Source organism: Polyodon spathula, chromosome 27, assembly GCF_017654505.1.
Source record: "Polyodon spathula isolate WHYD16114869_AA chromosome 27, ASM1765450v1, whole genome shotgun sequence".
NCBI lineage: Eukaryota > Metazoa > Chordata > Actinopteri > Acipenseriformes > Polyodontidae > Polyodon > Polyodon spathula.
In genome coordinates, this window is record NC_054560.1 from 7,825,001 (window position 1) to 7,851,636 (window position 26,636).

The following is a 26,636-nucleotide window of genomic DNA, read 5'->3' on the forward strand; positions in this document are numbered from 1 at the left end:
TTTATTTATTTGTTTATTTTACTCAGTCCTCGTTTGAGGTATAAAAACTCAGCCGTCTCCCTCTCTGTTTTACTTATAACTGCAGCAGTACCAGAAAGTGCCTCATGTCCCTGGGGTCAATCCTAACACAAGACAAGCTTCTTATTCCAAGGACAAGGCTTCTGGATTTCTGATTCTATCACCAGATACCCATTAGACTGGTGTTAAGTGAACACTTGCAAGTCAGTTTCACGTACTAACGTCAAGGCAGAAATGGGGTAAACACCCTGTTTCCGTGCAGGTAATGGACATGGCACTGGGTAAGCAGAGTTATTACATGAATTGTATCGTAAGGAGAAACCAGCCTTAGTTTGTGTCACCTACAGGCTAGTTCACTTGGAAGGCACAGTGCAGTAGCAGCTGTCACAGTAAAGAATATTCTGCTTAAGGATCAACAAAACAGTTGCTGACCTAAAAAAAAAAAAAAAAAAAAAAGTCTTGATGGCTCTGTTCTTGTATGACTGTTAACATCTAACTCGTAGCCTGCACAACAACAAATATGTAATCTAAATCTGTCTGAATTCTGTACACTGCACAGTAGTATAGACATTCAGAACTAGCTGTATTCAATCTCAGGAGCCTGGACATTTTTCTACACGCTGGTTTACAATTGGTGCAGGTAGTTTTGATGATGGCAGCCAGAACCCCTGTCTACCAAGATTCATATTCCTTTTGTACAACTGAAAATGGCAACATATTCCAGAGCTGGCACTGATGTCTAAAGGTAGGTTGCAGTACAGATTACAACTGCAATGAAACCAAGGATCACCTGGATGCTGATCAAAGCACTTGTTTACAAGCAGAACGTAAATATATACAGCTGCACCACATGCTTCATAGAGTTGTGCAGCCGCCTCTCAATGTCATCACCGAAACATTAGCTAGGACATAACCTGAACCTCATCTCTGGAGGGCATTCATTTACTGTGTGCCAAGCCCCTCTGCTTTGCCAGAAGTCTGGCATGTCAGCTGTTGATCCCATCTTTCTTGGAAGTTAACACACTATCTTCACTGAGCTCAAAGTCAATCCCTTCCACCCTCTCTGTCGCTTGAGCCACGCAAACAATTTTTAAACCCATTCACACCCCCTTTGGTTCTAGCAAGATTTCTATTTAGCACCACCTAAACGTCAATTTATTTCCTACGCCATGCTCATTAGTGTGCCTTATGTTTATTAATATCCATGCCAATGGGAAAGCAAGCTTGAAATGGTGTCTGTGTTCCAACACACAGTTGATTTGGAATGGCCTTGTGCTTTTTTTTTCTAAAAAAGCATGTGCTTCATTTAGTGTTAATGCCCAAGCCTTCCAGCTGAAATAGCTTACAGATTAATGATTTTAATGGAGATTTCAGTGATTCAGTTGGGTTCCCTTCCATACCTCCCTCTCTTCTTTCTAACACAAGTGCAGAGTTCTCATGATTACACCCCATGGTACTGCTAACAACCAGACAAGTCCTTTACCTGAACCAAAGTTGTATACAAAAATAAAGAGAAGACAAAAATAAAATTTAAAAAAAAGGGGGGCATCCTGATTCATCTTCCACTAATCTGATTGGTTCTTCGTCTCCCCGGGAGACTTTTCTTCGCTCCGATTGGTGGCTTCTTCAGCAGCTTGCAGCGCAGGACTGGCCAGCTGTTCCTTGATTGGCGGGTCAGATGACTGTGTGCAGTTGATTGGTGTCATGACGAGTGGGGGCTGGGGCATCTCTTTCTGTGAATGTGAGAAACTCAATTTAGTACAAAGTTAACAGATTGCTAAATCTAATAATACATTAGCCTATGCCTTACAGTAACACTATCCATTCTGATTTGCTGGCTAGATATACAGAACATTTTTATATTAAATGTATGGAATGGTCAAATTGAGGGAATGAACACCGGCCTCGCCAGCTAGCAAGACATTTCACTGCAACACAAGTAAGAATGCATATCAAGACTGGAAATGCTGCACTCAGAAACACGCACTCCAATTTCCCATGCCCTACAGAAACAGAAACACTGCCGGGATGCAATGTGAATATCAGGAGTATGACCAGTCTAGGCTTAAGATTTCTCTTAAAATGTTATAACCTACTCCCTACACTTCAACAGCTTAAGTAATACAACCTTACTAATACTTTAATTACTCATTTATAAATGTTTTTGAAGGTAATGACATTTTTAGAAATTTTAAGACAGTTCGAGAAGTTGCCCTGCCAAAACTTTGAAAAAAAAAAAAAAAAAAAACGTTATGCATTACAATAGAGATACATAGATGGGAAACTTAACATGGTACAATTATACACACAGGGACTGGTTGAGAGATACAGCACATTCTGTCCAGTTTAACATTTCTCTATGTTTTAAACAAAATAAACATCAGAAATGCAAAGCTGAATGATATATGCCAAGTCAGTGAAAATGGTACTCAACATAATTATGGATAAGACAATGAATTTGTTTCTATACCATTAGAGCAACAAGCAGTAACTGAAGCTGGGACTTGAAACCAGTCCTTCAGCTCAAGCAAAGCAGACAGAAAAGCCTGGAAAACACTGCAAAGTCTTTTTTTGTTTACTCAACTTTAATTTTAGTTACTGTTAAAATTATTAGCATTTTCCGAAGGCACTCATATCAAACTGGTATTCACCACAAAGCCACTGCCAGTCCAGAACATGGCCAGCTCCCTGCGCCACAGCGCCACCCCTAGACTGGTGAGGAGAGTGCAGGGCACCAGGTATAGCAGGGCTGGCTGCCCCATCTGCATTAGGGCTAGAGCAACGAAAGTGATGAGCAAGCCAATTCCATATGCTGTAGAGGAGACAAAAAGGAAGGGGGGGGGGGGGGGGGGGGGGGGGGGTGAATAAAATAAAGAGGCCCAATGACCTTATCCTGGAATAATGTTTAAGATTACCGCCATAACTAATTCAATGTAAAATTACTAAAGCAATTCTTCCAAAAAATACCGTAGTTTGTTAGAAGTCTTGAAGTTGTTAATTTTTATATGTTGAAGTATAGGCTTTCCTAATACATTTTGTTTTAAATGTGCAAACAAATTCTGCAGTGTGATGAACGTGTTGCAACCAGCAGACAGGCGTTTGCGTACCTACTGTACAGGCAACAAAGTAGACCTGCGACGACTGCACCTGGATGTCAAACCTGTGACAATAGGCAACCAGCAGGCCTAGGAGGGGAGAAGAGCGAGAGGATTAGTGTCACTGTGCCACTCTGATTCCCAACAGCAATCTTGGAGTCATATAAACAAACATACACAAAAAAAAAAAAAGGATTTCCCCTAGCAGGTATACAGAATTAACAAAGGGTTAATCGAAAAGCAGTTCTTACCTGGTACCAGGATGTCCCCAAAACCCAACAGAGAGAAGGGACGATCACACAAGGCCAACGGAGAAAAGTTCAGACGAGGGACCTTTAGCACCATCGGGAGCTGCAGCATAATATATAAAATCAACCGTCTGCTGGCGATAAAGAGCTGAATCTGAGTAATAGTACATAGTTTCATCCCGTAAGCGCGCGTTTTCACTAAGTGCCTTGACGCTGTATGTTTGGCCCTCAAAGCCCAGTGAGTCTGCAAGCATGGGCAAATGACATTTTCAGTTTTCCATCACTTACCTTTTCATGGGTGGATGAATCTGAGGGACCAGCGGCCACTTCCACCATGACACTCTCCCCACTCTGCAAACAGACAGACACGACAGCAAGGCTGTTAACACAAGGGCACAGACATTCCCTTTTCTCTTTTGAATAATAAATAATAATAGTATTTAACATGGCCTGCAGTCTACCTACATACAGATTATTATCAGACCGGTACTGTAGGTAATTTCCACTCACCTTTGTGAGGAATGGAGTAACAAACACAAAGAAAACATCATACACAAACAGGACGACCAGCAGTAACGTGCAGGCCTGCAAACAAACAGAAATACAGAATGAGGGTTAGCAGACTAAGGACTTGCCTCACTTCATCAACCATGGCAATATATATAGCAAAGACAGAATCTCCTTGGGACGGTCTCTACCTTGAAAGTGGGCAGCCTGATTGTCTTTAGCATGTAGAGGCAGAATGCGATTCCCAGCGTGTCCTGCAACACCCAAGCCCATCTACAGAGGGTTAAAAACGGATCAACTCATTGTGCGCGGGTCTCAGCACGTCAGCAGGATGCTGTTAACGTGGATCCCTGTGTTTCCAAACCCATCCACCTGCTGTACTTACTGATCCTCATTTCGGAAGACTCCCCAGATGACACTGACCGTCACGCAGAACACAGACAGCAACAGCATTCGCACCTGTGGCCGCTTGTGGCAGTAAGGCAGGTTATTTTCTGGGATTCTGCAATGCACACCAAGGAGAGAAAGGGCATTTGCTCTCTGGGCGAGCTCATAACATAATGGGGTTAATCCAGACAACACTTTTTAGGGAATCAGACCAACCTGCATTTTCCAAAAGGGATTCTTCGTACAAAGGGAGACAAGCAGCTGTAGAGTCCTATAGATGCCGCCAGGCAGAATATTCCGATGATCATGTACACTGATGGAACAGCATGAAGGGAGTGTTAGACTTTAATCTAAATCTACCACTAAGTTCGAAACTCACAGAGCCATGTTTTTTGAGTCTGCGCCAGAGACAGCCTCTTTCTTACCGAGGTGATCGTAAAAGAAGTACAGCAGTACCAGCATGGAACAGCACATGACAACAAACACGCAGATCATGATGGGCGTCACGTTGACCGTTTCCTCATCCTGTGTCTCTGCTCCATCGTCCCTCTTGTGCTTCATGTATCTCCTGCAGACGATAAAACAAAATCAGCACCATACCTTGGTACATCGCTACCAACCGCGCCCCCCCAGTACAGAACCCTCCTGCTACCCTGCCCACCACTTACTTCTTGATGTCCCGGCTCCCAGCCCAGTATCCCCCGACAGCCACGGTCCCAACCGCCATCAGGAAAATGATGACCATGTTGTAGTCAAGGACCGGTTCATGTGGCGCGTACATAGCTACATCTCTCCCCTTTCTGAAGGTCTGCAACAAGAAAGGACTCTTATTTCTCTGTTTTGTTACCGTAATTGGAAATAATGAACTAGGAAAAAGATCCTTCAGATACACAAGGTTGTAATTAGTAGCAATAAAAACAGGGTTACCTTGCTGATGTCCAGCATGTCTGTGTAGCTCAGCAGGGCAACTGGGATGTCGATCTCCTCATACTGACTCCTGTTTCCTGCAGGGGGGGTCTGTCAGACAAAAATACATGACCATCAAGGCTGAGGAAATACTTTCCCACACACATGTAAAGCTTAGGACAGGGTAGCTGTTCAATGCAGTTAAATCAATGATGGCTGAGGCAAGTTATTTACCTCCTTAAGTCCTCCAACCTGCGAGGAAACTGAGAACTAATAAAAAGAGGGACAAAGCCAAGGCAGATAAGAGCCTACTACTAAGACTCCCAAAAATGACTTTTAAAGCCTGACATTTAAAACCATTTAATAGCAGAAGAATACATAGATGTATGCAATTATTTAAGCAAAGGAAAATCTCTGGCCTGTGAGGCTCACTTACCAGTCTATCTCTGCTCACGATGAGTAGCCCCTTGGCCCCATTGATCTGCGCGAGCCTCACTTTCTCATAGAAAGTGCAGTTTCCGCGTAGCACCATGGGAATGCGGTTCGTGAACCCGCCCGCGGGGACCTCAGAAGGGGAGCAAAGAACTGATGCAGTCAGGTCATGGATCTGGAGCCGGGACTGCAGAAAAAGAGAGTGACAAGGGGAAAACTGAAAGGGGTCAGGGAGTGAGGATATGGGGGACAGTGTACAGAAAATAACTCTTCTTCATGCAAACATAGATTATAGGTTATTAAATGCCTGAAAGTAGACATACAGATGCAACATACTAATAAAAGGGGGGGCAGAACTGGGGGTTCCTGGAAAGCTCAGTGGATATATTCAGATTAAGTTTTTTTGTTCTTTAGCAGTGTACTCACCGCTTTGCCGAGATCCTGAGGTAGGTGAGCCCACTGGGAGTTGAAGAGAATGCAGTAATCCTTCCCCTTGTTCTTCCCCTGGTCGCTGACATGTGCCATCCCATACTCCCCCAGCACCTAAAACGCAAGGTATTCTTCTTTACATCTTCACAGCACTACTTAAACCCAACCTCTTATCAAACCCAACTGTCAAGTTGTACTGACACCTGCTTCTTGGAAAGCTGGGAAGCGCCACCACTGCAGCCAGTATGTACGTACCTTCACTAAGGCAATAGGTAAGAACTTTGATAAATCTTATAAATTTGATAAATTTTAGCGGTCTAACTTGGGGCCAGCTATTCAGGCATACATGGTCCAATCTGATAGCAAACTTTGTTAACATTGTAATAGAAGTATGTCTGGTTTCGATTGGACTACCTCACTAGTATTAAGGTAACAATAGGCAGTCCCAAGGCAGGTGCTAAATGGGGTTGGTGAAATGCAAACGTGATAAGCTTTGACTGTGCTGGCTAGTGACTCACAATCACCACATTTCAATTGTCATCGTTATTCCACCAGACGGAATTTCACTTCTATTATGACAGTCGCATTGCCCCCCTACCTCACTGACATCCGCACCGAGACGAGTGCACTTAAAATGCGGCAAGCTGGAAATGAAGCCGCTATGACATGAATTAAACCAACATGTGTGAAACAGCTGAATCGTACCGGCATGGGGGGGAAAAAAGTACCGCTTTGTTGTGACAAGTCGTGTTTACACAAATGACTTTTAGGCCCGAATACCGTTAGTTTTTTACGCCCCACTTCGGGTCGTTTTTAGAACACTCCCCCCGGCCATGACACCCCCCCGGCATGGGGTTAGGGGTTCGTTCCGAAAACAAAACGCTGAAACTGCTCACCTGTTCGAAGAAGATCACCCCCAGCACCAGGGTTACCGCGTCTCTCATTATGCTTCCTGCAGCTTGTGTTATCCTTCCCTTAGCAAGATTGCGTCCACTTGCAGCTGCTTGTAACCCCGCCTACCTAGAGCTGCAGCACTCCTGCATTGGCTTAACTCGGCACGGCATCACGATATGCGCCTTCTGATTTGTCAATTTCTACATCAATCATTCATTATAGAACCACCCTCTCAGGGGAGGGGGGGAGCGGGAGAGTGTTTTCTTCCCTCAGTGATTGGATTATTTTCACGTCAATCAACAGTAGAAAGGGGGGTATGGTGTTGGTTCATTCAATATCAGAGATAGGGGTGTACGGTAGAATTTAAAAATATATATTATTAATAATTATATCGTGAAATTCATTAGATTTCACCCAAACAAGTTTTATAACACTGAGTATTATTATGTATTGAGTTTTAGTTACCTCTGACACATTTTTAGATTTTTAAAGAAAAGTATGGTTCCAGTCGTTATAAACCGATTTCCCTTGCCTGAGGTCAGAGTTGCGAAGCCGAAGGGAGGAGTTTGGAAGGGTGAAAGATGGCGGTGAGTGTGGGCTGTGATGTGAACATTTACAACTTCATCTATTTTTCTGTGGACGGGTTATTATTAAGTATTGTTGAAGGTGTATTGATATATCTGGAGTATGAAAAATATGTGATTGGGAAAGAAGCGCAAATCTGATACCTACGGCAGCACTGTCAGTAAAACACTGCAGCTCAATGATAATACAGCAGCCTGCGTTCTCGTGCTTGACTCGCACAACTGCATAGCAACAATAGTTATATTTGATTTTTGATGAAATAAATAAACCTGATCATAGACCAAAAAAAGCATGCGGGCTGATATTTTTTTTTATGATTTTAACAATTTACTAAGTAGTAAATCTATACAGTACAGCATTCAAACCAAAACTGTTGCTTTTGTACCCTTCCTTCTGCTTGCTTTGACAATGCTGCTGTTGTTTGTCTGGTTCTGCTAAGGTTTAAAATATATATATATATAAAATGATATATAACTAGCTTTGATTTTTCGTTGTTCTCTGTATTTCAGGATAAAGAGAAGAAAAAGAAGGAGAGTATATTTGACTTGTCGAAATACATCGATAAGACCATTCGAGTGAAGTTTCAGGGTGGACGAGAAGGTGCGTTTATCCTAAGTGACTGAGTCGCGGCACCCTCTCGTGTTAAATGTGGTTTCCACTCTTGCGTTTATCTAACCATCTGTACAGGGGAGGGTGAAATCAGATAATCACAAGGTTCGGGGTCAATTCCTTTTTTTTTTTTTTTCAATTCCAATACATTTTTAAAAATCGATTCCCATTCCTTTTGAGTCAGTGCCTTCAATGATTCATTAAAGGAGAATGGGTATTGATTAAATGGGAATTGGAATTTGGAATCAGTTTTAAAAAGGAATTGGAAATGGAATTGGGGTGACCCTGTCCAACCCCACCCCACCTCTGATAATCACACACATTGTTTAGAGTTGCCTGGTTTTAAGCAGCAGGTAATGTGGCTTTTGTAGCGCCTGTCTGCAAAGGCTTCCCCAGTTTATACACTGCTGTCGTGCTCGGCTGGGTTGGAAAGGAGCTGCTTCTGGCGAGAGCTCTATCCTCACCATTCCGACCTGTTTTTAATTCTACTTCTACTTGACTAAAACCTCCTGTTTTTCTCTCTTCGTTTCCACAGCCAGTGGGATCCTGAAAGGGTTTGACCCCCTGTTGAACCTGGTGCTGGACGGCACTATTGAGTACATGAGAGGTGAGTGCTGCCACTTAGCTGGAAGGAAGTGTAGCAGATGTACACATCAATATAGAGATCGATAATCCCCTTCTTGATCTGACTACTAGACAGATCAGTTAACCTTACAGGGATGGTAATGAGACTCCCATTGCACAGCAGTTGGATCTGTTCCTCGTTATACTGTGTGTTTTTAATAACACACCTGAGCTTGTTACATACACACTGGGGCTAATCAAGCTTGGAATGGGTGAAACTTCTATGAAATAAGTCTTATTTCCATCCCAGTCTTATTACATGTGTGTCCACACAGTTAAATGTGTATTGGCTGGTTTCACAGACCCAGATTAGCACTAATCTTGGTTTACTTTACCTAAATTAACATTGGGTAGTCCAGGACTAGTGCTAATCAGGGTTTGTGAAATCCTGCCATTTATATATTTCTATATAAAGATGTCGGATAGATGAAAATATCCTGCTAACATGCCACTAAAAATTAAATTTTTTAAACCTCTGATTGGACCAGATGTATCAGGATATGTTTATGCTATAGGAAAATGAAAGTATTGCTTCTGATTCTTCATACCCAGATTATATACGTTGCCTCAGGTAACATTAGGTAGTTCAAGATTAGTGCTAACTGGGCTCTATGATATCGGGCATTAGCATCACAAAACTACGTAACTGTACTTTTGCAAGTTTCTTGTATGTAGTTTAATGACAGTTTAGTACTTTACAAGAACGGATTGCAGTAATTCTTATGCTAAATTGACATTGAGCGCCGCCTCTCCTTTTCAGATCCTGACGATCAGTTCAAGCTGACCGAGGACACCAGGCAGCTGGGGCTGGTGGTGTGCAGAGGGACCTCTGTGGTGCTCATCAGCCCTCATGACGGCATGGAGGCAATTCCCAACCCTTTCGTTCAGCAGCAGGATGGTTAGGGGGTGTGTGGAGCCGCCCCTGCCCCAGCGATCGCAGCGGTAACATTCCCGCGCAAAAACATCTCCCTCTCTTTCTCACTAGTCATCATCCAGGGATATCAACCAACCAAATCCGTATCCAAGAACAGTGAACTCCTAGTGTTCCGTCACAGAATCCCTTATTGTATTCCATCCTGGTAAACACGGTGTTCCCTGGACTTCAGTCCCAAAGGGAGACCTGATCTTTCTCATCAGATAGCCCTGCATTTAGATGGTGGGAGCAAAATCCTGCAGAAATGCCTGCAAAGAATTGTATTTTTTGTGGTTTACACCCCTGGAGAATCTTGCTTGTTTGAAGATGGTGAGGTGGAGAATAACCCTGTAGGTACGCTTGCAATTATGTTGGGTTTACAAGAGAACTCTTTAAGCGTGGTTTAAATATTTGAATACAAGGTTTGTATGTGTGGGTAGGTTTGGTAGGCAGACAGTGTGTTTAGTTTGTGAAGCAAAATTTGAATAGGTTTAACTATCGTTTGCACAGTCTGTGTGAGCCCAGTGAGAATCTTTTTTAATTTTTTTTTTTTTTTAAAAAACAAAACAATTTTAGTTAATTGTTTCAATATTCTGTAAAGAAACTGGACTCTTCAATAAAAAGAAATACACGTTCCCTTTTTGTTGTTTCTGTTTTTGAGTATCAATGGTGATAATAATGAAACACCTCGACTTGTTAACCATTTATAATGGCCTGGGCAAACTGAGCCCTTGGGCCAGAACCCAGGAATACTGTAAATCCTGTCATGTGTTGGCCATCTGAGGACTCTGTATTAAAGCTCTATTAGAAGGAGGATCGTTCCTCCTTGGATTTCAATTAGGAAAGCAGGATGCTCAAACCAATGTATTCTTAACACCTGAGTGGGAATTGTTTTTAACAAACTGTTTGAACTGTTTGTAAGCCTAAGGTTAATTTGAAAGCCAGTCTGAATGCTTAACAAGAGGTCTAACCAACAGCTATGGTAAAAGTTTTGCATCACCTAGAGACATAATTAAAACAAAAACTTTATTAACTTTAGCAGAAGTCTACCAGAAGCTGTAATAGTAGTACAGTATTTCATGTTAGATATTGAAATGTCACATTTTTCCTTTAAGTAACAGAAAACTACAAAGCAGTATGTAATTCAATATGCTAACTTAACTTATGAAGCAAAATTAGTTCATTCCATAGGGTGATGCAAAACATTTGGCCATAGTTATAGTAAATGGTTTCCTTTTATTTAAAAAAAATACCCGTGGGGGACCTATATGCAAAATAACACTGCAAGCTGTTCTCCAATCAGAGAGACAAGAAGCGCCTCTGAGGCAGGAGTTTCAGGGCTTTATATTTAGTTCCAGGTCACCCGATAGACTGCTTCCCCAGCCAACTCTGAAACAGCCAGCCCGAGAGGTCAAACAGAGGTGTGTTTATATATATCCGGGAGAGTGTGTGTTTACATAGAGGGGGCTGAGACAACAAGATGGACCACAGACAACAAGAGCCTGGGCTGTACAGCCTCAGATCACCTGGATTTACTGAATTGCACCCTATGTGCATAGATTCTCCAGGGAGCAGCCCAGATGGAGCTTCGTCTGAGCAGCTAGACAGGGAGGAGGGGCCCAGCACAATTCTGCAGGTGGGTTTGGAGTGTTTCCAGGTCAGCAGGCAGAGGCTGGCCGGCATGAGCCCCTACTTCCGTGCCCTGTTCTTCGGAGGCGGCCGGGAGAGCATGGAACGCAGAATCCAGATCCGAGGGGTCGGGGTGGAGGAATTCCGGACGCTGATGGAGTTTTCCAAGACTTCCAAGCTGGTGCTGGATCAGCAGAACGTAACGTCGATTCTGGAAGCTGCTAATTTCTTACAGCTAGAGCAGGCCCGGATGCGTTGCTGCAAGTTCCTGGAGAGGGAGCTGCACCTCAGTAACTGCCTGGGGATGATGGCCTACTCCTGGCAACTGGGCTGTCTTGAGCTGTACCAGGCAGCCCGTGGGGTGGCCCTCACACATCTCCCTGCCTTGGCCTGCGAGGAGGACTTCCTGTACCTCCCCAAGGAGAACGTGGCAGACTTGCTGTCCAGTGACGACCTCTTCCTGCCACGGGAGGACCTGGCCTTCGAGGTGATCCTGCGCTGGGTGGCCCACGACCCCGGCCAACGCGAGCAAGACTTCCTGGAGCTGGCCGGGCTGGTGCGGGCTGAGTGCCTGAGCCTCACCTACGTGGGAGAGCTCCTGAGCAGTGTGCGGAGCTCCGACCCCCGAGCCAGGCTCATCTGCAAGCTAGATGCCAACCCCCCCCCCAGCTGGACCATGCTAGGGTCTCGGCCACCCCGGACCCGGACCCACGAGACGCTGTACGCGCTGGGAGGCCGTCACGACCGTGAGAAGCAGAGTCTGTCCCAGTTCTACCCACGCAGTGGCATGTGGCAGCCCTGTGCTCCCTTCCAACGCAGGAACCTCACACAGTACGCCATGGCAGCTGTTGGTAATGCCTTCCCTTTGAAACGCCCTCTCCTATGCGTTTGGGACACACCCCTAACTTAACACATGCCTTTGCTATCTCAATGAAAAAGGGTGTTCTGTAGTTTCGCATCTTTCCAGAGAAGTTTTAAAAAGAATCAGATTAGGTTTATTAAAAGGAGCTGTTAATGCATCGTTACAGGAGGAACCATTTATGAAAAATACTCAAACCCTTTACTCCTGATAACTTTAATAATTAAACTGAAGGTAGTTCTGAAACCCATGACTGAGCATAGCTGGGCTTGCAAGAACTTTAAACCATTTGAATTTGAAAATGTAGATGTATTAGTGGAAATTTGGCATTAGTAATTGTAGGGATTTCCAGGAGCATTCCCATCAGGCAGCCCCGTCCGTAATCCTGTGTGTGTGTGGTTTCTCTCCACCAGGGAACGCTGTTGCAGTGACAGGTGGGTATTTCCGTGACGAGGTGGTGTGGTACAGCGTTGACTGGGTCCTGATCTACATGTGTGGGGAGAGCCGCTGGGTGGAGGGCCCCCCCTTGCAGAAGTCCCGGCACAGCCACTGCGCGGTGGGAGTGGGGGGCGAGCTGTTTGTGCTGGGGGGCAGTATGGACACGGGGCCCATCACGGACGTGGAGAGGCTGGGAGCAGGTGCAGAGAGCTGGAGGAGTGCCAGCCCGCTCATCCGGGCAGTGGAGAGGGCTGCCGTGGCCAGCCTGGGTTTCAAGATCTACGTGGCCTGTGGCCTGGATGAGAACGGAGACGTGTACAGCGGTGTCCAGCGATTCGATGTGGAGCTTGACCAATGGGACGTGATCTCCTACTCCCCTTTCCCCCGGTACGTGGATCTCAGAACCCCCCCTTTTAGAAATCTCACAACCATAGAGCAGGTCTAACATGTTTCCTCACCTCCGCAGGTATGACCTCTGTGCCACCATGCTCAACGGCGCCCTCTATCTGGTGGGAGGGCAGGCGCTGCGGCTGGATGTGGAGACGGATGAGTGGACGTTGTTGGAGGAGGGGTGTCTGGTCGGGAAGTTCTTCCTGGGCTGTACGGCGGTCAACGGGCAGATATACCTGCTGGCAGAGCGGCGAGGGAACCAGGCCCTGCCCAACATGGTGCTGCTGGACCCCTACACTGACACCTGCATGGAGATCGAGGACGCCCTGCCCTGCCCCCTGCCCATCCGGGGCTGTGTCTCAGTCCGTGCCGCCTCCGACTCCAGAGTCACGACACATAAAGGCTGGCGCATGAAATGACCAGCATGCAAACACAGACTGCTATTTTTTCTTATCTGCCTGCGCAAACCTTAAAGCTACAGCAGCAAAACAAATTTAAAAAAGGTCAGGAGCCAGGTTTTTGAAATCCAGCGATTTTACCGTTTGTTATTTCCTCGAACACACAGCCCTAAAATCACAGACATGAAATCGGAGACATGAATAATACATTTTAAAGAAAGAAATTGTGCAATAAAATATACTTTATTAAAATAAAAAAAAACAACAACATAGAAGCTGGCTGTCTTGAGAACAAACCTCAACACTGAACCGCTCCACCCCCTGCCATGCAGCACACTGACAACAGTTTTGCTTCTGACCGGACCATCATTATGTTACAACCAGGGCCTCCATTTTACCAGGGGTACGACAGACACGCCCCCTTCAGTCTGACCCGACCCGAGAGCTCCAGCAACTACAGGCGGGTGAGTGGTACAGCAGCTCTGTGACTGTGCGTTGGTACACTTAATAGATCGAGGTGCTTTACAGTTTAAACAGTGTATTTAGATTGATGAGGCTCTGCATTCGTTTTGGTTTGGAAACAGAGGCTTGTACAATTGGGAGTACCATCACAGTAATATCATGGCCCTCCTGTTACAACACAGTCATTCAGTCTCAGTAAATCCACTGGGCTGTATTAGCATACACGTGTGAGGGCAACAGGAGAATGGAGCATTGTTCAGACACAAGCACGTGCAATAAGTTAAACACATTATATAGCATGAACTCTTAATATTCTGTTGGGTGCCGACTCCCCTTTTTGGGCTCATTAGAAAACAATGCAAAAGATATCTGAATCCAATTATTATTATCACCATTATTATTATAAAAGTTGCGAGTCACAGTTAAAAAGGTCAATCAGTTTCACTCCCTGCCTCACCCCTACACCCTAGTAATTCCATAGCTGGAGACTCCCAGGCTCTACTGAAACCAATTGCCAAGTGTCACCTTTATTATCAGCAAGAGGATCTCTGCTGGTGTGGAGTGCGATCATCACCATCCTCATGCCATGTGCCAATGGGAGGCATTAGAGAAAAGGGTTTCAGATGATGTACTAGATATGCAGTTCATAGGTTTCAATGATGTACTGGAGATACAGTTCATATGCTGTATTTTTCTGTTGGTGGGTTTTCAGATTTGTTTGCTTTATATATATTTAAAAAAAACAAAAAAAAAAAAAAAAAAAACACATCCTAATAAACAGAGCATTTAAAATCAGTACCGTATGCTAGCTGTTTTAAACTTCTGGCCCAGTTCCTGTTGGCTGCTGCTTAGGATTTTAACCAATGGCCACTTCTCATTTTACTGTATCGCCATATTTAGTAATCACTTCCTACATTTAACGGGAAAGTCAAGTCTACACGAAACTGTGGAGCTCACTATTATCTCATTGAACGAAACCCAGCCATTGTGAAGCAGGTGATCGTTACCTGTGGTGGCTGTGCTTGTAATTCCTTAGAATGTACACAAGGGGGCGCACTATTCTCACTCTTGGAGGCACAGAGATAGCCAATACAGCAGTGTACAGGGGGCTATACGTTTTGTTGTAAAAATCTGCAATTGAGAATGACATTAAAACCTTTTAGATGTTTAACAAAAACGACAGACAGGCGAGTACGCATAATAAAGTAACTGCTGCAAAATGACAAATGGATATCTTATTTAGTTCTAGCGCTGACAAATGTAAATACCAATAATAATAATAATAATAATAATAATAAACTAAAAGATATTGTGCAATCCTAATACCTTTGCAGCACTTAGCCACAAAAAAAAAAAAATCACCTTGAAATCTGTAAAAAGCCAAAAAAAATAAATATATGAATACAAAACAATGGGAGCAATTCAGCCTCCCACCAGTAGATGGCTTTAGCGCTACCGGGCTTTTGGCTGCCTGCTGGGTGTGCCATTCCTCTGGTTGGTTAAATTGTTGAACACGCAGTTGTTGGCCAGCGAGGGGAGTTTGGAGTCGAAGGTGCACTTCCTCCTCTCCCAGCGAGTCTCCTCCTCCTCCTCTTCCTCCTCCTCTGTGTGATTCTCCTCCTCATCGCTCCTCTCATCTCGCTCAACCTACAGGATCAGAGAGCAGACCCTCAGGACAGCAGGCAAAGAATAAGCACTGCCCCCTGCTGAATGAATCAGGCAGGGCAACACACGAGAGACAAAAAATAAATACGCACCAAACTTTTTAGAACCCCCAGCCCTGCTGGTGGGTGCTACTGGTACTCACCCTGCCCTGGACGACAAACTTCCAGACCATGCGCAGGATGAGCAAGGCCCAGAAAACATGGAGGAGCTGCAGGACCAGGAGCAGGGCGTTGAAAAAGTAATAGCCAAAGAAGGGCTGGAAGCTCTCCATGGAGAGATACCAGGTGGTGTAGAGCACTCTGAGAGAGAGAGAGAGAGAGAGGGAGGGAAGGGTAAGGAAGGGGTGATGGTCAGCTAGCACCAGATATACACACCACTGCCAGCAGTGGGGGGGGGGTACTCACTTGCTTGGAAACACCACAAGCCGGGTCACCAGAAAGACAGCAGTGAAAACGAAAAACAGGGAGTCACACACCCTCCTCCAGCCGGCGTAGTTAAACATCTTAGCTGACTGAGTTAAAGCACACAGAGGCATTTTAATAAGAGATACATATTTTTTTTAAATAGTTGCATTCACAAGGCATTAGTTTTGCAGTGAGTTTTTTGTTATTTCTGGATTAGTTTCAAAGGAGTTAATGCATGCACCGAGAAGGAAGTCTGTTTTGGTGTTGCCTGGGGATTGGAACGTCTGGCGTTTAGAAAATGTCACATGTCGCTATGAATTTTTCATTTGGCAGCTGCCAAAACAAGACAATGCAAACCGTATAATAAGATCAAACTGTGCCTGTGAGGGAGGTTCGTTGTTTTAAAACTTCTCTTAATAGTGGGGGCTGGAATCCACGAAAAACTACACAGGGTTACAGGTTTCACCCGATTCAAGATCGGACAGACCGCGCAGCAAAATGAGCTAAACAGGAGCAATTATTACAATTATTGTAATTGTAAATATAATCAGGTCCCAATAACTCCCTTAAACTCCTTGTTTCCCCAACCCTCATACTTACTGTATAGGCCAATTCCCCCAGCATAAAAAATATCAACTTACCTCCAGGAGATAGTCAGAGGCATCGTGCACCAGCAGCACCAGTGTTCCCACTCTGATGTAATTAGCACAGTACGAGAATCCCATCAGGAAAATGGTGGCGATGTGATGGATGACCTGCTCCTTAAAATCCTGCAAAAACAGTAAAGAGACCAAAGCTAGCTGTGCAGGAGAATACAGCAGGGTTCTTTCATGTACTCCAGGGGGAGTAAAAACAAACCGATAATTCTGCAGTAGCTGCGATAAACCAGGACTACATTTCTTTTTTTTTTTATGGCATGCATTAATCTTCTCTACAGATCGTTTGTCAGTAGAACAGCATAGTATTTACCCCCCCCCTCCCCCCCCCATATGGGATGCCACAGGTATGAAATGTTTAACAATTAAAAGCTGGGGTTCCCCTTGGGTTCATGGAAGTGAACAGACTACGATCCCAGAGTGGCCAATTTAGCCTGGCTCCCTTGGCTCGCTCGGTCCCGCGACAGCTTGGAGACAAATTCTAAACCACCCCTTCCTCCCTGTGACTGCCTTTAAATCTCCTGGCTTTCAGTTTTATTGGGGATGATAGAAATGTGGACTTACCTTTCGTTTGACATCGAACGAGACTCTGAGCAGCAGAGACCAGTAAAAGGCCAGTTCAGTCATGTAGTACCAGTACTGGGAGGTCTGTAGGGGCTGGAGATCAATAACGAAACAAATAAATAAAAAAAGATACGATAAATCACATTACACTTCCTGGTATCAGTCTAGCTAAACCAGATTAATTCTGCAGAAGAAAATATATATTTCGAGGAATGGAAAATGCATTTATCTTTAACCCATTTGGACGAGCAGAGCCGATTTCTACAAAGCTATACCGTTGCATCTAGAAACAGGCAGACAGATCACAGCTTGGTAGCTGGCAGCCTGCTAGGGCTAGAAGCACTTTTGGAAACTAGTCGCAGTTTTGTACTCCTATTCATTGTCTGGTTTTGCCTCAGATTTGATATAAAACTACGCCTCTATAAAAGACATCAAATGTGAGCAAAACTTTCTATAGCAGGCAAAGAGAATGCAACATTAACCATCTGCTGGCAGTTTTCACGCCTGGGCTGTTTGGGTCGTTGTTGCTGCTGTCCTGGGACAATAAAGGCTTCTCCAGTTTGTACTGCTTTGCATTGTGTGAGGACAGCACTGCTACGGAATATGGAGTCTGGCTTTACATTTTGTGAATCATGAGATTCCTTTGGTTTGAGTTCAGCTAACATGGGCGATGAGAGACACTGACCAGTCACTGCCGTACCTCATCCCTCAGAGTTAAACAACAAGATGTGCCCACGGGGGGCGGCCTTTATATATAAAACACACACACCTGCTACAAACAGGAGATGCTTAAGAAACCGTGTTAATGATCATTCCTACAGGACAAAAAAAAAAAAAAAAAAAACCTTGGTTCTCAAGCGACAACCCAGCACAACAAATTAAAAAGCCTTGCCAATTGATATTTGCACGATTCAGCTAATTATATTTTTATTTTTAATTTTAAAAACTGAATAATTTAAATATAAATCAATCAAAATACTCACTTGCTGTGGATAGCCAACCCAGCATTCACTTGGGTCCCAAAACCAGGGTTTCTGCAAGGCAAAAGCAGGATGCGTTTGGGAACGTTCGGAATACGATCCTTCAAATACAAACTGAGCAACGCGTCCGACTGTGTTGTATATAAAACAGTAGCAGAGTGCATGTCTAAGAAAACACTTCAATAGAGGGAGAGTTAGCTTCACAAGAATTATGCAAAAGGAGAAATTAGATTAAATGCAGCAGCATCTTTAACGTAATTGACGCTTGCACTGTGGCACAGTGTGCAATGGGCTGGAACGCCACTGGGATGCAGTGCTTAATTCACCATACTCAAAAGAACTGATTTTTAGGGACTGTTTGAAGAACATTTATAAGCACTCGCTTCAGTTAAAACAGCAGGTGTTTGTGCTGATACTCCTAACTGCCTTTAAGCAGTATTTATCACCGGCAGCTATTAAACAAAGCCATTAATGTGTTAATTTCAAAACAAGATACAGCGTCCTTCCCTCACCTTTACAACAGAGTACCACTCGGTGGCAATTAACTTCCGCATTGAGCGTTTCAAAAGCCGATTGGAAGCGAGCCTGTAAGCTCCAATACCCCTGTGTCTGTATCGATACAACAGGCCTCTGTAAATCATAATACGCGAATGTAAATCAGAACCTCACACCTCTACACCTCTGAATATTTGACTAGAAAATGTGAATTAACAGAATTAGAAAAACTGAACCGATTCCTTCTGTGCAGCGCTGATAACGTTTTTTATATACTCACATCAACCAAAACAGCCAGGCCAGCGAGGAAGGCTATCATATAGAAGGTAAATCTCCAGCTGGAAACAAAGTGACAAGGTCAAGCAGAATACAGAGACTTGCACACAAAAGCAGCCCAGGTGTGTGTTTGAACCTTAACCCACACTGCTGAACTGAACCTCCCTCCAGATTCTAAAGCAGCTTGTCATTTTAACAGACCACTTCAGCCTGAAGCTGCCCTCCGCCAAGTGAATTGCAGAGCCCTAGTTCCACTGAGAGAGGCTTCAGCTCAGTGTACTGCTTTCTGTTCTACTGAAGAGACTGAAAAAGGACAAATGCTTCACAGAGGCATCACAGTCTGCTCTTTTTTGAAGTCTAAAACCAGTGCTTCCCCAAACCCACCCCCCAATGACTCCCATTGCATAGCAGTTTGATCCATTCTTGGGTTTACTATGAATTTAATAAGACACATCTTATTTCCATCCTCTTCATTGTGCCCGCACTTCAAATGAATTACAACTCGTGTTATGTATGTGAAGACAATTACAAAACTGCAGGAACAGTTGTGAAGATTATGAAGACCGATTTATCTCCCAGTTTGACGAGGGTTAACGTGCAAGCCTGCAGTGTTGGAGTCATTTCAGAAACTCTTGGGCAACTCACCAGGCCTCGCAGAACTTCTTGCTGTTGCTGGGCCTGTCTTGGTTTCTACGGAGACGGAACCACCTCTCGATTTGTCTCTGGGAGAGGTCACACTGTTTAGATAGGCTGTGGAATTGACTCTGAATGGAGACACAAACTTCACTTAGAGGACTCAGCTGTGGCAAAACAAACTTGGGTTTGGGAAAGACACACAGTGTACACAAAATATCACATCTTGAGCAATAGTAAAAACACTGTACAAAAATCTACACAAGTACACATTAAATACATTCTACAAATCAAGAAAGCAATCCAAAATGTATGCCTTAACAGGTGCACTGTAGTGTACTCCTTTCTCAAATATTGAATTGCTTGATCTTCTCTAACTCGCTGTATCGCTTTTGACCTCCTTGAAAAACAAAAGCTGGTATCACCTTCAGATATAGTTTTTCAAAAGAGTTCCTCATGTTACTTTAGAGCACTTCTGCATTTTTTCACAACTAATTACTCTATGGAGATCAGTAGGGACAAGTTGTATCTGATGTCAGTAGATAACTGTTGGATGCCTGACTTGGAATGCTAGAGGATGTGGTGCTGCTGTTTAGTTCTGAATGAGTAGCACGGCAGATTAAAAAGACAACGTTTGTTATTATTCCTCTCTCCCTGCTTCTCCAATCAGCACACTGACTCTCAACTGGGTGTAGGAACACCATGGGCAGCCTGTCAAATAACCCCTTCATGCTCAGGGACCAAACCAAGTTTGAAAAACCCAGCAAGGGCTTGCACTGGTTATCTGAGCGATTGCAAAAATCTCTTACGGGCTAGACCACAGATTTCTAGAATGCCTGTCAGCACACCACATCCTTTTCTACAGCGTCCCATCCAGGCTCCTGCAGCAGACACCACCCTGCGCAGCAGTGCAGTGGGGAGATGAAGCAGTGCCTGGTACCCAGGCTGGGTTCGATGCTGACCTGTGATGGGCTCCTGCTTTGCTGCTTATAAAACACCTCCAGGGTCACATTCTGGACCGCCAGAACCGGCCGGGTGGTGTCCCTCACTCCCATTTTCCAGCTCAGGGGCAGCGCCACCAGCCTGCAGGAGAAGGGAGGGACACAGCATTACTCAGGGATGTAAATAAGACTCCCGTTCCATAGCAGTTGAATCCATTCCCAGGTTTTACTACAAGTTTAATAAGACAAGACACCAGAGCTTGTTACCTACACACCGAGGCTAATAAAACTCGTAAAACCTGCAACGCTACACAGCATTGCTGCACACACTGGCCTAAAGGGGATGTTGCAGCAGGGTATAGCTATGTGTGCTTGTCAGAGAGAGACAGTTGGTGTAACTCAATCCCAAAGCTGCCGAGTGCACTAATCAGCCCTGCCTGTGTAAACAGGGACTCTGGACCAAAGCAGCCTCAAGCAGGGGTCCTGGCTGTAGGTTACAGCTGGCTGGGTCTGCCTGTCTGCTTGAGGTTTCCACTGACCGCTCCTCCACTTAGTGGACTCCACTATCTCCAACACACACACACACACACACACACACACACACACACACACACACACACACACACACACACCTGAGACGACCAGACGTAAACAATAGCAGCAAGCCATATGATCTGATTATCTGTCAACAGACACTGCAGGACAACCTTTGAGGCGACAGTGCTGGGGCGAACACATGTTTTTCATGTTTGAAAACACTTTCAACTTTTTTTTTTTGTGTACTAGAACTAGAGGTAGATTGAAATCAGACAATAGAGAGCCCAGGATATTTCCCCATGCAAATACCCCCCTCCCCCCTATTTTAGCTTCCTTATTATTTATTTCTGTTTTTTGTTTTTACTGCATAGCCCGGAGGTGATCACTCCCTCCTGTATCCATGGCTCCTGCAGCAGAATGGAGCGCCAACACAGGTTTGGAAATTATTAGTCACTGGCACCATTATCACAATTGTACTCTGTCTGGCTGAAGATGTTATTCTAGATGTTTAAAAAAATAAAAAGGTCCCTCCTCAACAGACAATGTTGTTGGTGCTAATGAGAGGTCAGAAATATGATTTTTGAAGCCTGTTAGCTCTCACTTAACACATACTTACAGATGATAATAACAATAATAATAATAATCTAAATAAGAGAGTTCAGTGCCTTATCATATACACTGGGAAAAGGTGCAGACAGGCATAGGATTTTATTTAACGAAAAAAACTAAAACAGAAGCACTTCTATTTTATAGCACTGGCAAACGAAGACATTATACTGTATTGCATGACCAGGCGTGACACTGAACAGCTCTTTGCTAGACAGGAGTCTGACAAAGTCCCTTCCATTGAGTCAGAACAGCAACCACACTGCCTGTAATCAAATCTCTCAGGTCTACAAATTTTTAAGTCAATGTAAAACCTGCCACTTTCCTTCTTGCAACTTGGTGAGATTGTCTTCCGCCAGCCAGTAATCGTAGCTGTGGCCGAGAGTCCCAGTGGAACTGGTACACTACTTGATCACGATCTGATGCGACTGGAAATTAACTAATCCGATTCCAAAATCGCTTTCAAAAACAGACGGAAACACATCTACATACACCTGACCTGCATCCTTCCTGTGCAACACACATTCCATTCAACACTCTGCAATGCTTCTACAGTATACCAAGGCAATACAGATGGCTTGAGGGATCAGGGATGGAAATGTGACTCCTATCGCACAACAGCTGCACCCATTCCTGGTTTTAATACGTGCCTGATTAGCCCCAGGTGTATGGGCAACAAGCTCCGGTGTGTCTTTCCAAACTTGTAATAAAACCAGGAATGGATCGAGCTGCTATGCAACAGGAGTCTTATTCCCATCCTTTGGGTCGAACGCTTTTGGCCTCTGCTGCGGTGCCTCTCAAACACAGAGGGAGGCGGTCACATCCAGCAGATCCTTACCTCTCAAAGGCGTAGCGTGCAGCGATGAAGACCAGGGAGAGGGGGAGTGTGATGAGCAGGTCGCGAGGCTGCGGGTACTGGACGCTCTCTGTCTCTACCATGTCAGCCCACGTGACGCCTGGCGGGAGCCAGTACTCCTGACGCCACAGCCAGCGGTCCAAGAGAGACTCCATCTGTGAGCAGCAGCTCTCCGCTACACCCTGAACAAACACTGAAACAGGGATGGAAATTAGGACTTGCGCAGCAGTTTGACACATTTATTAAGCGGATTGAGACATTTATTAAAAAGGTGGGATTTGTCCCAAGCAGATTTATTTCCCAATCCCTCATAATTTGACTAACAAATCAGAACAAGTTGTTTTAAACCATAAAAGCAGACACCACACAACCCACCTTGAATAAACATCTGAATAGACACTGTTCTGAATTTAGTTTTCTAAAACGAGTCCCATTTATAAAAAGTGCACTTTGGTATATACAGGTAAGAGAAAGGGCACATGCATGGTAAAAGCATGTGGAATCACAGACTCGCATAGCGCGTTTCATTGTTTCTATTGACCAGTCTAAAGTTTGATACGACTCCCTATGATCATTATACTGCTTCTTCCAATCACACCGTTCAATACAGCAATGCAGCATTGCTAGCTGCTACAAGAAGTTAACGGAATTACAGAAATACTACCTTAAAATCATATTCCACCTTAAAATCACCTCTTGTGAGAAACAGCAAAAGCAGTAGCAAGGAACGTATATATATATATATATATATATATATATATATATATATATATATATATATATATAAAACAAATACATGTTGTTTTCAAATTTAAAATGTAGATACAATTCACCTGTCAAGCACAAACTTAAATATGTTTATAAAAACCTGCGGCGTATATTTTACACGAATCCCCGCTGTCCTTACAACATCTTTATTGTATTTACATGTTGATTATTAAGTGTATCGAGATGCTTGAAAATAAGCGTCAACAACATTTTAGTTGTAACCGTATACAGAAAAACGGTATGTATTTATTTAAAAGCTAAAACGTTGTTAAACTGAGTCCCAAATCTAGCGTTTGCGTGTTTTTATGCTACACTGTAACACTACAGCTATCTCTTCGTTTTCATGAGATGAAGTTAGTTATACAACTCTGCGACCAGCACAGGTGAATATCGCTCTTCCGAGGCTTCAGTGAATTCGTTCTCTCTACAAAAAACAAACAAAACAAAACAAAAAAAGTTTCGCCTACCAAAACGATTTTGGAACGATAACCTGTTCGTAAAGAGAATAAAACAAACAAAAAAAGAGAAGATATTGATATATATATTTTTTTTTTAATGGAACGTTCTGCTCACCTGCGCGTACCTGTCCTGCTCCAAACACCGGAGAGACACGGACGTGGAAGGAAGGTGACGCGGCGTGCTTCTCCACCAAACGCTGGGCTCAAACAAACAGCTGAACCGCCGAGCGCCGCCTTCGCAGGGGAATTTATCACCGGCTGCTGCCCCTGGTACTGTATCCATTCAGACACACACCTCTGCACCCTGCACGGTCAAGCTCTTACAACAGTTAATGCTCAGTATCCTGCCATCAGCAATTACATTACCGATATGGCTCATCGGTAATGTTTTGGTGATACCAAAAAACAATTCTAAATATTAATTTTGTTTTAAATTTGCAACATTTTAAAAATATGGAAATCAAACCCTGATCGCGTGAAATCACCGAGTCGTTATGGTATTTATGAGGACACACGCGATACAGAGGAGGCGTTTAATTTTATACACACGGTCCTTTTAGCTCTATTATGTCTTAATTAATATTTGTTATCTACTTTACAAAGCCTGGATCTGTTGCTTTTAGTATTCAATCTTCCTTAAAACAAAGGTCGTGGTTTAAAAAAAAAACACAGGAATAATTCATTGTTCTTTCTAGAGTGAAGATGGCCCGCCCCCTGGTGGATATTTTTCAGTATGACCAGGAGTATAATATTGAGCAAGTCCACAAACAATGCCCGTGTCTAACGTCAGACTCTTATCCAGCTGTGCTGCCGCATGGACAGGATTACAGTTTGCGACACGGACTGCTGAGTTTCATGAAGGGCGTGTATCAGGTACCAGTTTGTTGTTACCTGGAATTCCCCTCCCTTCTTTGGCATCCCTCCAATAACGGTGACAGATGCGTTGGAAACATTATCTCAGGACATGCCCTACACTCACTAATGTACCAGGCACATTATGTTCTTCCCTGTGCCTGTGCACAGCTCGGCGGTGAGATGTGCATGGTTAATTACAGACTGCTAACTATTCGACACGACCGCGTCTCAGATGCATTACCTAGGGGTTGTTTGTTCTTCACCTGCTTCTGGCTCGGACCGTGTAACTGAAACCGAGTTGCAAGGAGAGAGGAATAAAGGAAAACAAATACGATGTAATTAACTGGGCAGCAGTGTTGCCAACTCTCACGAGAAAAAAAACAAAACAAAACAAAACAGCACTGCTTTTCAAAACAAGCCCAAAACAAGCCCGGAGGGAGGCTGAGGGTGTTTATACAAATTCCATATTTTTTTTTTCTAATGACGTGCTTACAATGACACCAGTCAATCAACAAAACCACGCCTACAAACCGCTTTTAAACGTTGACGTCACGTCAAGGGCAAAACAAGCCCAACCCCGCTTATTATAAGCGGACTTGGTAACTGCTGGGCAGCATCGAACAGCTACTGCAGCAGGGGTCGCTGGTTTGAAGACCCATGTGCTTACACTGTGCACAGGTTTATACACAGTGCTGCTGCCAGTGTTTTGCTGGGCTGGGATCATTAAGGCTACGTTGTGAATTGTAGATTGTACTCTACTTGGGAGGTATAAGGGGGCTCTTCACTAATTCACTGTTTTCGAATGTTTCAATTTAAATTGTAAATTGTAAAGCGCAGTTGCTGAATCGGCCACTAGGGGGTGCGATCTGCCGACGCTAAGACTGCTGGGGCCTTGACACAACAACGATAATTACCACCGAGCATGCGGGGAGGGGGAGCCCCATCCCTGCTTCCATACGGTTTGATTCATTATTCATGTCTGATGTTACAAAAGCGCTATTGGATCAGGTGAGTGGCAGCTGTTAAAGACACAAAGGTAAGCACTGAGCCCTGGGGGCCTGTTTGACACTGTGTCCCTTTCAGCTCTCCTGAGACCACTCTTGTTCTGCTTGGAGCCTGTCTAAGTATCTAGAACCTCAAAATGTTCTGTATGGGATTCTTTCTGCCTCAACTCACTGCACTGCGCTGGCTTCCTGCTAAATTAAGGGTTGATTTTAAAATGCTGCTTATTGCTTATAAGGGCCCTTTGTGGTTTTTGGCCTTTCCGTTTATACAGGAACTGTGGGCACCTTAAGATGAGCGAATGCTGAACTATTGGTAGCTCCTAGCGGGTGTCTAAAATCAGGAGGCGTGAGGAAGGCCTTTAGTTATTCTGCTCCCTGCCTTTGGAACTCAGTCCCAAGTGGAATGCTAGCGCGGTCGAATCGTTTAAATCACTTTTAAAGCCATATTTGTTTATGTTAGCTTAAAATGCCTTTTGCAAATTGCTCAATTTCTCGCTTAAACCAGTTCTATCAAAATAAAACATTCATCTTTAAAACAAAGCATAATTAATTATTTGCTTCAGTGCACGGTTGTGTTGCTGTTATGAAATTGGCCTGACTTGCCTTTAATCAATCGTCTGGTTTATTTTCTTTTGGAGTTATTTGGCTTCCAGTGCAGCATTCCCATATTTGCAAGCTTGCAGCGTCAGGTGGATTCCTGTCTCTTTAAGAGTGCATTGAATCTCTAGGCTAACCTATATCCCAGCCTGTCTGCTGGATCCCAGGGGAGCCTGTCTGGCTGCAGTCTCACAGCCTGGCAGTGCTCTGACAGCCAACAATAACAGAGCCGGGGAGGTAGGGAATGCGGACAGGAAACCAATCTTTCACATCATGCTCCGCTCTACTTTAACTACGACACAGGCACGTTCATGCTGAGGGCTCCGGATATCGCAGGCCCCTTCTCACGGGACCGCCGGGCCCCGCTGAGGTCCCAGTCGATCCCTGGGTGAGAGCATCGAGGACCGGTCAAAGCCGGGGCAGGCCTGGGAGCAGCCAGCGGGCCCATTCATGTCTCTGGTTATTGTATGACGCTGATTAGCTCTTTATTCTGAGTGTTCTGGTTCAAAGCGATGACA

At 44.3% G+C, this 26,636-nt stretch overlaps 4 protein-coding genes across 6 annotated transcripts; 2 read left to right on the plus strand and 2 right to left on the minus strand.

Moving 5' to 3' along the window:
- LOC121301415 (signal peptide peptidase-like 2B) lies at nucleotides 1-7,027 on the minus strand. Of its 2 annotated transcripts, none has more exons than XM_041230793.1 (15): nucleotides 6,919-7,027; nucleotides 6,020-6,136; nucleotides 5,598-5,780; nucleotides 5,183-5,272; nucleotides 4,924-5,063; nucleotides 4,681-4,823; nucleotides 4,472-4,568; nucleotides 4,254-4,370; nucleotides 4,060-4,141; nucleotides 3,872-3,946; nucleotides 3,650-3,712; nucleotides 3,365-3,464; nucleotides 3,126-3,203; nucleotides 2,670-2,830; nucleotides 1-1,751 (listed from the first exon to the last, which is right to left on the minus strand). In XM_041230793.1, exons 1-15 carry the CDS (start codon nucleotides 6,964-6,966, stop codon nucleotides 1,584-1,586), a joined length of 1,662 nt encoding a protein of 553 aa, XP_041086727.1. In that variant the 5' UTR covers nucleotides 6,967-7,027; the 3' UTR covers nucleotides 1-1,583. The 2 variants fall into 2 exon arrangements, with proteins under 2 accessions (XP_041086727.1, XP_041086728.1); XM_041230794.1 differs by having other exon boundaries at nucleotides 1,663-1,751; nucleotides 2,603-2,830.
- A 418-nt stretch (nucleotides 7,028-7,445) lies between these two features.
- LOC121301247 (U6 snRNA-associated Sm-like protein LSm7) lies at nucleotides 7,446-10,196 on the plus strand. The gene is made up of 4 exons (XM_041230411.1): nucleotides 7,446-7,503; nucleotides 8,011-8,101; nucleotides 8,646-8,717; nucleotides 9,495-10,196. The coding sequence occupies exons 1-4, from the start codon at nucleotides 7,498-7,500 to the stop codon at nucleotides 9,635-9,637; spliced, it is 312 nt and encodes a 103-aa protein (XP_041086345.1). The 5' UTR covers nucleotides 7,446-7,497; the 3' UTR covers nucleotides 9,638-10,196.
- A 927-nt stretch (nucleotides 10,197-11,123) lies between these two features.
- Nucleotides 11,124-13,391, plus strand: LOC121301627 (kelch-like protein 23). Its single transcript, XM_041231181.1, has 3 exons — nucleotides 11,124-12,127; nucleotides 12,549-12,960; nucleotides 13,040-13,391. The coding sequence occupies exons 1-3, from the start codon at nucleotides 11,128-11,130 to the stop codon at nucleotides 13,380-13,382; spliced, it is 1,755 nt and encodes a 584-aa protein (XP_041087115.1). The 5' UTR covers nucleotides 11,124-11,127; the 3' UTR covers nucleotides 13,383-13,391.
- Nucleotides 13,392-13,585: 194 nt separating this feature from the next.
- LOC121301626 (ceramide synthase 2-like) lies at nucleotides 13,586-24,367 on the minus strand. Of its 2 annotated transcripts, XM_041231179.1 has the most exons (11): nucleotides 23,778-24,367; nucleotides 22,419-22,629; nucleotides 20,459-20,579; nucleotides 19,509-19,627; nucleotides 18,868-18,925; nucleotides 18,096-18,146; nucleotides 17,113-17,205; nucleotides 16,534-16,662; nucleotides 15,893-15,999; nucleotides 15,631-15,787; nucleotides 13,586-15,470 (listed from the first exon to the last, which is right to left on the minus strand). In XM_041231179.1, the coding sequence occupies exons 2-11, from the start codon at nucleotides 22,589-22,591 to the stop codon at nucleotides 15,276-15,278; spliced, it is 1,203 nt and encodes a 400-aa protein (XP_041087113.1). In that variant the 5' UTR covers nucleotides 22,592-22,629; nucleotides 23,778-24,367; the 3' UTR covers nucleotides 13,586-15,275. The 2 variants fall into 2 exon arrangements, with proteins under 2 accessions (XP_041087113.1, XP_041087114.1); XM_041231180.1 differs by lacking the exons at nucleotides 15,631-15,787; nucleotides 15,893-15,999 and having other exon boundaries at nucleotides 23,778-24,365.
- Between the last annotated feature and the right edge of the window lie 2,269 nt (nucleotides 24,368-26,636).